At 47.2% G+C, this 12,155-nt stretch overlaps 1 protein-coding gene across 1 annotated transcript; it reads right to left on the reverse strand.

Annotated features, from left to right (window-relative positions):
* Positions 1-440: 440 nt before the first annotated feature.
* On the reverse strand, positions 441-3,503 carry EIF1 (eukaryotic translation initiation factor 1). Its single transcript, XM_081166993.1, has 4 exons — positions 3,145-3,503; positions 1,716-1,879; positions 1,425-1,526; positions 441-1,153 (listed from the first exon to the last, which is right to left on the reverse strand). The coding sequence occupies exons 1-4, from the start codon at positions 3,173-3,175 to the stop codon at positions 1,109-1,111; spliced, it is 342 nt and encodes a 113-aa protein (XP_081023119.1). The 5' UTR covers positions 3,176-3,503; the 3' UTR covers positions 441-1,108.
* Between the last annotated feature and the right edge of the window lie 8,652 nt (positions 3,504-12,155).

Below are 12,155 nucleotides of genomic sequence, written 5' to 3' on the forward strand. Positions count from 1 at the left end.
GCTCACTAAACTTTGGTACTCATTTAAAATAACTCTCAGCCCTCAGTCTCTTTCGGCTGCATTAACACAAACATTCCCAAGTACACTGCTACACAAACGGTCTAACCAATATAATGATGCAGTATACTACAGTGATCATCCCTCAGCATTGTGATGCAACTCCAAGGTCAGCAGGCCAATTATGTTGGGGATACCAGGGCATGGTGTTGCTTTGTACTTTTCCTGCCCCTTCCACCTAAACTCAGAATTTATCTCCTGAACCTCTACTTTGGACAGTGCTTAAAAGTCTGTTTATAGTCAGAACATCACCTTCCTCTGGAGATGCCTACAACTTTAGGCCAGTGGCACAGATCAAATGTAGTTTGTGAACTGCGACTTCAGCTGACAAAAAAACCTATAGGTGTATCCTTTAGCAGGGTATTGAAATGACAAGGAAACGGTTTCTGAAAATCATTTTTATTTAAATAAGTGTTTAAATACATTTCACAGAACATCAGGACTTGAACCAAGAAAGCTGTTGCTTCACAGGGTCATTAGTTGTTAAAAGCAGCACTCCACAATGACAAACCTATTTTAAAACTGCTCCCTTAACTTTAAGCCACAGATTGAGTTTGCTATTGATTGGTCTGGGAATGGGGACTTTGGTTTCCACATCCCCCAATACCTTTGAAGGAAGATTCCTTCAGATGTACAAAGGCAATTCAGACCCCAGCTCTGCACTCTGCCACTTAGTGTCACAGTTCGTTCCAGACAAGCACCTCTAGTTATTAGCCTCAATTTCTATGACATAGTGGCCTGAAAGTTTTTTAGAAAGTCCCCAACACAGCCAAAACATTCATGGCCTCTTATCAGAAGTGTCTTGTGTAGAATAAGCTTCTGGCTTTACACCATAACTGGGCCTGGTTTAAATGAGGAACAGCAAGACGACACAACGTGGGCTCTTGTCAGTTTATTACATTGCTGAGTTACACTAGTCCAGACTAAGGGGAACCTGATGCGATTACATTATGCAAGCTGGCTTGTTTTTAAACTAGTGATGCGGGGGGCACAAGGAATTTCTCATCTCAGGGAAGTCTGCCCCCTTGAGACTTTGGCGAGCCACAGGCACTTAAAACCCATGGACTTTCAGCTGGTCGTCTTTAGCCAGTCCAATCTGCAGAAAGAAAGAGAGAGGTGATTGTGGCTTCAAACACCAACTCATGAATGCAGTCTGTACAATAGGGTGTCTTTAAAAACTCACCAGCTCGATAGCCACCACACACACCAACACAAGCTAAATCCAGTTACTTTACAGGCTGTGTGATTGTCTTAATTCAGTTGCTGCGATCCATCATAAACCTATTCAACCCTATGCCAATCTTAAAATGCAAGAACAGAAGCAATAAGCCAAACAGGAGCTTTAAGGACTCCCTTGAAATGCTCACCTCAACGAGGAACTGACATATGTTCTTCCGCTGGTCCCCTTGAAGCTGAATCACCTCTCCATACTCTGGGTGCTCAATCACAGTACCATTGCAGGCAAATTTCTACAGACATAAAAATCACGTATTAAATATAAATCTCAGAGCATTTTATTGGGGGGGGGGGGAAGAGGAGCTTTGCCACAATATACACTGAGATGTCCAAGAAACAGATAGCCTATCAACCAAAGCACAAGCCTCTTTTGGCACACCTCCAAGTTCTCTTTGGGAAACATCGAAGCTTCTCCTACTCACCTTCTTGAAGGCTTTCACCAGTTTCTTTTTATCATAATCATCGGCGATGCCCTGGACTGTGGTGAGGGTTTTTCTGCCGTTTCTCTGCTGGATCCTTATATGGATGTAGTCCTCAGTCCCAGCAGGAAGTAAGTCATCACCCTTACTTGCATCAGCAAAGGGGTCTGGAAAGAGAAAGAAAGTGTTAAAAGCTACACAAAGGACATGGCACCCTTGCTAAAAACGCAAAGGTGCTTATTTTTGTTGCTGGGTAAGCTTAAAATGCCTCCTTCTCAACATCATCCACAACACTTCATATTCTTGTTCGAAAGCCCAAGAGCTATGGACTATGCACCAAACAAAGTGCCATCGATGAACTGCTCAGCCACAAGGAAAGGAGTTGGCATGAGAGCCACAGTGTTACTCCACCACTGATGCGGGCCTCTTCCTTGTCACCCGGTTACACAGCACTTTGCTCTCTTCCTCTTGCAGGCCCTGAAAACAGGCCCTTTCCTCTCGGGCCACGTGACACCCGTCGAGCCGCCTCTCCCTGTCCCGAAGCCCCTCCCTCGTCTCCGGCTGACGCAACCGCCAAGAATTAGCAACTGCGTCAGTGAAGCGGGGGGTAGAGAGAGAAGAGAAGATGGCAGAGGCTGCTCAGCAAACGCCACATCCCGGGGCCTCACCGAGACACATACGAGACACCAAGCATACTGACCCCCCCCCCCAAAAAAAAATCTGCCTTTTGCCGCAGCCCCCGTGGCCGATCAATCCTCTTAACAGAAAAACACCCCTCCCCACTAGAAAAAAAACCATTCCTTGCGCTACGCCCCCCCCCCCAATTCCTACCAAACGCACTTCCCTCCCCCCCATCGCTTCCAATACCCCAAAAGCCCCCGCAACTCAGGCTAAGGATATGCGACCCCCGCTTTCCACCCTATCGGAAAGTATTTCGCCCCCCCCCCATTATTCTGGCTTCATGCCAACCTCGATCTAAGTTCTTTATCCTCCATTACGCAACCCCAACACCACCGCGGTCAAGCGGCTCCTCCCCATTTACCCCCCTCTCCCCCATTGTCCCCCCTCCCCACGCGGAAACAGGCTCCGCCCCCTCTACCGCAGCCATGGCTCCGCCCCCCAGGACTCTTCGCCCCCCCCATCCCTTTTCGAAAAATGCCCCCCCCTCCCTCACCCGCAGTTTCCAGTCAGTCTTTTCTCTCTCGCCCTAGTTCCGGCCCCGCTCGGGCCTCGCCCTTTGTCCCGACATTAGAGGCCTGTTCGCCTCCTCCCTCCGAGGCCTTCCCTCGCTTAAGGACCAACCGACGACACCCCCCCCCCAACGGTTTCCCCTCAGGCTCGTTTTTGACCCCCCCCCTTCTGCCCGCCCCACAGAAACCTGAGGCTTCCTGCCTATTTGCCTTGCCCCCCCCCCTCCGGCCGGTGTCCTCACCGAAGGAGTGGAGGTTCTGGATAGCGGACATACGACGCGCTTCGCTTCGCTTTTTCCCGGGTCGAAGGCAACTGCAGCGACGGCGAAAGGCGGGCGCGGCGAAGTAAACGGCTCTTCAACCTCTGCGAGGGGGCACCAAAAAAAGGAAAAGGCAGCAGGAAGGGCGGGGCCACACGGCCGGCCGTTTATATAGTGGGAAGGCTTTTGTGACGTCAGCGCGCACCGGGAGGCGAGGGAAGGGATTGGCTAGAAAGGGGAACGGGGTGTGTTGTGAGAAGCGGGGGGGGGGGGACTAACGCGCACAACCCCGCTGGAGGGGGATGGGAGGAATCAAGGCTGCGGCTGTGCGGCCGTCACGCTCAGGCCCTGTCCTCCTTCTCCACCCCTGCCCCGCCCGTTGCCGCGTATTTGTGCAGCCCCAGCACGCTTGCGCAGTGGCGCGAGGGAGGCGACGGGAAACTGGACACGACTGGATTTCCCCCCCCCTTGTGACGTCGTCGCGCGCTAGTGCTTGAGGGGGATTGGACGGCAAAGAACGTAGCGCGGGGAGGGGGCGCTGCGCACTTTCTAAGGGGAGAGGGGAAAGGCAGGCGGGAAGGGAAAAAGTAGGGGAGGCGGAGAGAAACGAATGTTTGGCGCATGCGCGTTGTTGCGTGAGGCATTTTTTCCCCCCAGGGTGTGAGTTTGTGTGTGCTTTGTTTGCTTTTTATTTGCGTTTGGTTGTCATGATCATCTCCAGTGTCATCATTTTTTTAAAGAAAAAAAAATAAAGAGCATTTTAGGGTCCTGAAATGTGAAGTCTCTCTGAGGGAAGCCTATTCCTTGGTAGTAGGAAGTGCACTCTGTACGTGCCCAGAGGCGCCCCCTTTTTCGTTGAAAAGATCACGTTCTGCTACGCAGGAAAACAATATTTTAAGTCATCCACGGGGTTCAGTAGCTACATCAAACCAAGCCTGGTTTCATTGGGGCTGAGGCGAATAGCGCCCCATTTCAATTGACCCGTCGCAAGATTTAGATTGGTATGTCTTAAATTATAAAACAAAACAAAACAACAGCCAACTTCTCCAAATAAATGTGACCCAGTTCATTGATTACCTTTTCCTGTCCTTACAAGGGCTGCACAACAGGCAGAAACTTGACAAAGTGAAGCAGGGTCAGTGCTGTGGAGAAGGACAACAAATGGTGGCAGCTCTGTCTGAGCTTCAGCTTTGGACCCTAGCATCTAACATTTTGTGGTAGTTTAATCATCATCTATGGCAGACAGAACTCCAGATGAGCAGCAGCCCTTTTTTATCCCTCTTCAGAGTTGGGCAGAGGGGCCTTCTCTTTTATATATATATGTAATGGTTATTAAATTTCCTGTTTTACAATTTAGAATACCCATTTAGACATCCTTAAAATATCAGTGACTTCCCTTCTTCGCTTTCCCTTCTTGGCATACATAAATAACATTTTTTGACACCTGGGAATTTCCATCTGAATTATCCCCAACAAAAAGGACTCTTTTTTTTTGGGGGGGGGAAGTACTTTTAAACATTTTTTTCAATTCATTATGGATTATTATGGATTGGATGACAATAAATCCACAATGGCAGTGGGGCCTTCTCAATGCAATTCAGAAATAGAAACACCTAATCCTGTTCCTTCGTCCTTTTAATCCAGTCAGTTATCTTGGTGATTTGTGCTATCTGTGCGTATTAAGCCAATAAAAGTTTTATCCTTAGGTCAAACATTTTGAAAGCCAGATCTACCGTACCTCAGCTGAGGCGATACCCGGGATTTTGTTGTCTCAGTTTCTCAGGAGAGACAAGCAAAACAAAGACAAAAAAACCTTTTATGTGTAGGCTCCTCTATAAAATAATAGACCTCCTTAGTCAGCAATTAATTAGCTGGGAGAATGATGCAACATGAATACTGCAGAAATGCCTGGACTTGGCAGTGAATTTTGTGAGTTTCTGAGCAGTAACTTCAGAACAGATTCCAGACCGTCTGGAATTCATGTGAGGCCCCAAACGTATGGTTTCCTGTTTTCTCCTGCTGCTGCAGCGTGCATGCATGTGTGGGAGCTTTGATGACTGGACATCTCCCCCTACTCGGGGAAAAAAATGCCACAGAGCTGGCTCTCTGCCTCTGCATGAGCTGTTGCCGCCAGGGCCTCTCTTTCACATTGCACATATTTCAGATTTCCAAAATACTGCAGATGTCCAGTTTGTCCAAACTACTGAAATGAACCAGTTAATGGGGCAGCATGCACCCCATTCTTTCCTCTGTGAATTCCTCCTCTTCAGTTGCAACTCCCTCGCCTCCATCGTCCTTGACTTGGGACACGGCACTCCATGTTCTGGTAACTTCCAGACTGGATTATTGTAGGGTGCTCAGACCTGGGGCTGCCCATGAAGATGACCCAGAAACTTCAGCTTGTCCAAAATGCAACAGCCAGATTATTGGCTTTAGAACTCATAATAATCCTTGTTCCAAAACAGCTGCATTGGCTGCTGGTTAGTTTCCAGGCCGTATTCAAGGTGCTCACGATAGTGTGCGGCTTTTGACGAATGCTGAAGACACACCTCTTTGGCACCTGAGATAGGTGTTTTCAGAACTCACCCTATTATTGTGAATGTAACACGTTTTAATGTTTTTCTTGTAACCATCTGGCACCTGCTGGTTAAGGTGGGTAATAATAATAATAATAATAATAATAATAATAATAATACTCCTGGAGCTTCATGCATATGCTTCAACATTTCTCTGATGAAAATAGGGATGTCCTGTTCAATACTAATACTAATATGAATGCTAATACTAATATTTATACCTCACCCTTCTGACTGGGTTGCCCCAGCCACTCTGGGGCGGCTTCCAACATATTTAAAAACATAATAAAACATTAAATATTTAAAAACTTGTATATACAGGGCTGTCTTCAGCTGTCTTCTTAGTATAGTTACTTATCTTCTTGGCTCAGAGGTCGCATAACTCCATGCCCTCCAACATTACTCCAATGAAAACATGGACATCCTGCCATACCCTCCAACATTTCTCCAATGAAAATAAGAAAATTGGGACATCCTGGAACCAAACCAGAAACTGGGATGGCTTCTGTAAGTCTGGGACAGTCCCTGGAAAATAGGGACACTTGGAGGGTCTGTTCATGTTTCCTGCTGCTTAACTGGGATGTTCACTCTTCTTTTTCACCTGCTATTAGGCTGGAAGCTACTTGAACCTTATAACGGCATAACCTGCTTTCTATAGCCAGTTGCCAGATCTTCCTTGAATTGGTTTTGACCCTGGGGCTCCTAGGTGCTTGACCCCTATAGTAAAGCAATGCAGAGAAACATCTGGATGTTATTTTCCTATGACTACGACTCCCCAGCTGGAACCAGAACATACCTGCCCAAACCTGATTTGTATTTTCTGTGCGGTGCAGAGCACATAAACAGGCTCTCAAACATAGACTCCATTGGATGACCTTGCACCAGATTGTCTATAAGCCATTCCACAGAGGAATGTAGCCCAGTCAGTCAATGCAGGTGAAAGCTTAAGAATGGATTAACTCTTTCTGTTTGTCATGGTTTAAATGCCTGGTGCCTGTTTTCATCCCCAGTGTCTGATCTGATTATTTTATGCAAAAGGGGAAGTGATGCTTCACATTGGATCAACTCGTGTGTTGCAAGCGTATACACGCTTGTGGGTTCAACCTTCCCAAATATTTGGTATTCTCCACGCATTATGATTGCACCTTACATGTGATTAATTTGTGCGACTTCAAGCTCGCGTACTTGAAAGCTGGCTGGTTGAAATCCCACAAGTTAATTGCCCACAAGGCAGAGATCTTAAAGGCTCCCTTTGCTCTGAGTTTCCCCAGCGTGGAAATAGCTTTTAAACTTTCAGAGTTGCTTACCAGGCCCTGGGAGGCTCTCGTGAGGTTTTGTGGGGACTCAAACAGAGCCTTCTCGAGACTGGTAAGCAAGGCAAGGGTAGCCATGCGGGGGCAGTTCCAAGGGGGTGGTACAGGTATAGACATTTTTGCGTGCATGTGCACAACCCCCGTGCAAAACGTGTTCCATTTCTCGGTGCATACATTGCATGAGTTAGAGATTTCCCATGTGCAGGGCAGGCAGGAAGAAATGTGTCTGACGATAACAAAATTTGGGTTCACCCTTTGAATGGCAGCTTTAACAAAAAACGGTACTAGACTACTTGTCAAGGGTACAGCCATGCAAATAAGCTACCAGAGAGGCTGCAAAGCGGAGATGTGTAGAAGAGGAGGGGTGTTGCCTGTGGGGAGTCGAAAGAGCCAGATAGAGAAGCCTGGAGGGGAGCATTTGGTTCCTCATCCCTGAATCATCACCGTATTTTTTGCTCTATAAGACACACCCGACCATAAGACACACCTAGTTTTTAGAGGAGGAAATCAAGAAACAAGAAAGCAACACAAAGCCTCTTGAGCGAAGAGGGAGGAGCGCTCCGGCTGTGTGTCTATCCCTGAAGCCAAGAGAGCAAGAGGGATCAGTGTGCACTGATCCCTCTTGCTCTCCTGGCTTCAGCGATAGCTGTGCAGCCTGCATTCACTTCATAAGACGCACACACATTTCCCCTTACTTTTCAGGAGGGAAAAAGTGCGTCTTATAGAAGGAAAAATGTGGCATATGTTGTATTCTGGAAACGAGGTTTTCAATCTATACCCTGATGAGCCTGGCTTCAAATTAAACCTAATGCAGGGAGGAAAAGAAGGGTGAGTGTGATATACAGCAATCTGTTTCAAATACTTTGAATTTGCCGCCCCTCCTCCTATACAGCTTATTGGGCCCCCAAGTTCACCCCAATAAGCTGTTCCATACGTCCTTGTGTGATCTTTGCTCATGCAGCCCATGGCTGTGTAAAAGGATCTGTGGAGCAGTAACCCTACGCTGGGGCAATGAGAAGAAGAAGCAGAGCTGTGCATCCCCAATGGCTCTCCTGTCTTGGCCAATGAGGCAGGGAGAGAGGGATCCTATTTTTCCCTGGAATGTTGCGTCATGGCCTGCCAGGGCCCGCCCCACAGTTTGCAAACCACAAAGGAGGCTAGAGAGGGAATATCCTGGAACGACCTTCAAAGGCAGCTCGCCCCTGTTGTGTCTTGTCCACCTTTCCAGAACTGCCTCTAGGCAAAACATTCCTTCCGACCAGATTTTCTTCTCTGAAATTCCTCCATTCGCAATCACCACAATTTTTAGGGGTGGCGGCGGAATATCTTGCAGAAATAAGCTAGAGATGATTGTTGTCAGGTCCGAAGGATGAGTTCAGGGTTGCAACACTTGGCTGAGCCGGTCCTGGAAGTCAACATACATTATTTCATCCCATGGCCTTAGCCTTGAGAAGTTGGGCGGGTTGGTGGTTGGCAATGCTTGCTCCATTGCACTTGGTGGCAGAAAGCTCACTGATTTCATTCTGTGCCCGACTATGCCCTTTGTTTCTCTGGAGCTGAGGGCAAGCTTGGCCCACTTCACGCCAAGTTGGTTGTGGCCATCCAGTAAGAGTAGAGAACCTTTACCTGCCTAAGGGGGGCATTCACTCATGGGAAATGCCAATATTGGATGGGGCCAGAGGCAAAAGCAAAGCAGCAACAGGTGTGAATCTTATCTTTGTACAGGAGTTCACATTCAGTCAGATTACGGTGCTTCTTTTTTCCTCTGGGCCACTTTTTCAGAATAAAAATTGGTTTGTGGCACAACAATTTTTTTGTTGATAAGAAATACAATAAACGGAAAGAAACAATTCCTAGCAGTGCTTGATTTATAACATAGAACACAACTGCCTTATAATAGGACCATGAGACAGCCAGAAAGTATAAAACAATGCAGCTACACAAGAACACGAATCATTCCCAAAATATACACACCTCTTACATACCCACCTTAAGTATGTATACAGACTGGTTGGGAGGTGTGAGCTTGCTTTTGGTGGGTAATCTCACTTACACAGGGTCTAACCTGAGACAAACAAACTCCAAGATCCTCATCAACAAAAAGAAGGCTTTCTCTTTTCCGATTTTCCATATTTGTAAGAGTTGAACCTGCCTCACATGGTTGTTGTGAGGATAAAATGGGGAGGTAAAGGAACTGTGTATGCTGCCATGAGTTCCTTGGAGAAAATAGTGAGATATAAATGCAATTATTATTGTTATTGAGGTGCTCAGCCCCAATCACTGAGCGATGCAAGATTCCAGGTGCTTACCCAGGGTTCGTGTTTCCTCTTGGAAATGAGGCACAGCGAAGACTATGGAGTCTTTATGATATATTGTTTATTTACACATATATACAACCTGAGGCTGCAATGGAGGGGTTCACAGCATCAGCACCCCCAAAGGGTCTTGTTTCTCCCATCGTTGCAGCCTTGGATTCAAACAGAAATCAACATGGCTCTCAAACGTTGCTCCGACTCTCTCTCCAGCTTGCTGCTTTTACTTCTAGGTCCCTCTCAACTCTCACCTTTGCCTTTTTCTCACTACCACACACCCATCTGCCATCTCATACAGAACCACTGTGTTTCCCTTAATGGCCCATCACCCAGGCGATTACCTCAACACCGAAGCTAGCCTGGCTTATATTTTAACACTTGCTGGATCCAGGGGTTAGAAGGATCTCTGCATACAGTCTACTCTTCCCCCACCCCAAATTCACAACATTATTACAGAATTCATCCGGAATGTAGGTGGAGACATGGCATCTAAATGTGCCTCCAATGAAGGCTTTGCAGCCACACTTTGATGCACGGTGGGTTATGCATCTGACTTAACACTGGTTCTCAGTTCAGCAATACTCAGAAGCCTCTTTACTTGGGGGAAGAGTCTGGTTTAGTAGGACTGGCTGGCTGATAGCTGCTGCAGCCTCTCTCAGCTGGAGATGAAAGAGCTCTGCTTGAATAGAGGTACTGTGGTGGGTGTTCTATGGCAGGGACGCGGGTGGCGCTGTGGTCTAAAACACTGAGCCTTTGGGGCTTGCTGATTGGAAGGTTGGCAGTTCAAATCCCCACGATGGGGTGAGCTCCTGTTGCTCTGTCCCAGCCCCTGCCAACCTAGCAGTTCAAAAGCACACCAGTGCTAGTAAAGAAATAAATACCACTGCAGTGGGAAGGTAAACGGTGTTTCTGTGTGCTTTGGTTTCCATCATGGTGTCCTGTTGTGCCAGAAGCGGTTTAGTCATGCTGGCCACATGACCCGGAAAACTATCTGTGGACAAACACCAGCTCCCTCGGTCTGTAAACGAGATGAGCGCCGCAACCCCATAGTCACCTTTGACTGGACTTAACCATCTAGGGTCCTTTACCTATTTTTTACTCTATGGCAGGGAAAGGCAGACTTCAGGTTTGTGGAATCTATACCCTGAGATCCACCAGAACCAGGTGCAAAAGTGGCACGCTTATCATTAAATTCTAAACCCTGGAATGGTTTTTGAGCACCAGAACAACAGAGCTCACAGCCCTTCTGCACAGAAATCCAGTCCTAGCTACCCTTCATTCTGCTATAATCTAGTGAATCAGTTGTCAGTATTAAATAACCGAGAGTCCAAAATATTTGCTGATCTACTTCAAAGAGAGGAGATATGATAGCCATCTTCAAATATCTGAAGAGCTGTCACAAGGAGAATGGAGCAAGCTTGTTTTCTCCTGCTCCGGAGGGTAGGACTCGGACCAATGGATTCAAGTTACAACAAAGGAGATTCTGACTTGAACACCATGAAGAACTTTAAAATAATTTTACATTTTTTGAAACTTTCCAACATAAGGTAAAGGTAAAGGGACCCCTGACCATTAGGTCCAGTTGTGACCGACTCTGTGGTTGCGGCGCTCATCTCGCTTTATTGGCCGAGGGAGCCGGCGTACAGCTTCCGGGTCATGTGGTCAGCATGACTAAGCCGCTTCTGGCGAACCAGAGCAGCGCATGGAAATGCCGTTTACCTTCCCGCCAGAGCGGTACTTATTTATCTACTTGCACTTTGACGTGCTTTCAAACTGCTAGGTTGGCAGGAGCAGGGACCGAGCAACGGGAGCTCACCTCGTCACGGGGATTCGAACCACCGACCTTCTGATCGGCAAGTCCTAGGCTCTGTGGTTTAACCCACAGGCGCCACCCGTGTCCCTATAACTTTCCAACATACAATACAGTAAAAACCAAACTGATCCAAATAAGAATTTTCTGAGTAAGAGCTTTTTGACAGTGGAACGGACTGCCTTTGGAAGTTGTGGACTCTCCTTCATTGAAGGTATCTAAACAGAGGTTGGATGGCCATCTGTCATGGATGCTTTAGTTGAGATTCCTACATTGAGGGGGGCAGTTTGAACTAGATGACCCTCAGGGTCCCTTCCAACTCTTCAATTCTATGAGATCACCCAGATTTCCCCCAGTAAATCCTGATTACCTCCCTGATGCATGTGTGTGTAATGGGACACCCTGATGACACACCCTGATTCCTCCTTTAGAACTTCAAAAGAACATTTACCTTCATAGTGGAAAGTCTCCTGAAGTGGTGGTGGTGGGAGTTGGATGCCCTACTTTGCTTGCCTCCAGCTCAGTCTCCACCACCACCATGCTACTTGGAGATGCTCAACAGAATGTGAGCAAATCATTCTGCTCAGCTTTTTGCTTCCTGAAGCAGTCATTCATCATCTTCCAAATCCTCCAGTTCCATGTGCACAGCCTGGTAATTTCCTCCATTTTTTTACCCCCCACCCCCCGTTAATGCAAGAGTAGCAGAATCACAGCTAAGAAGCTCAAATCATATATCTGACTGGCACCTTTCTTTGGGAATTAAATCAATGTCCAGACATTAACATTCAAAAAATTTACTTGTGGAAACCTATTTGTTGTTGTTGTTTAGTTGTATCCGACTCTTCGTGACCCCATGGACCAGAGCACACCAGGCACTCCTTTCTTCCATTGCCTCCCACAGCTTAGCAAACACATGTTCGTAGCTTCGAGAACACTGTCCAACCATCTCGTCCTCTGTCATCCCCTTCTCCTTGTGCCCTCC

This window comes from Podarcis bocagei (genome assembly GCF_964188305.1).
Source record: "Podarcis bocagei genome assembly, chromosome: 13".
Classification (NCBI taxonomy): Eukaryota; Metazoa; Chordata; class Lepidosauria; order Squamata; family Lacertidae; genus Podarcis; species Podarcis bocagei.

Excerpts from the sequence above, each read along its gene's own strand:
- EIF1 (XM_081166993.1), bottom strand. The coding sequence starts at position 3,175 with ATGTCCGCTATCCAGAACCTCCACTCCTTCG. Across the intron at positions 1,527-1,715 it reads TGGTGAAAGCCTTCAAGAAG|AAATTTGCCTGCAATGGTAC; the intron begins GTGAGTAGGAGA and ends TTATGTCTGTAG. Across the intron at positions 1,154-1,424 it reads TATGTCAGTTCCTCGTTGAG|ATTGGACTGGCTAAAGACGA; the intron begins GTGAGCATTTCA and ends TTCTTTCTGCAG.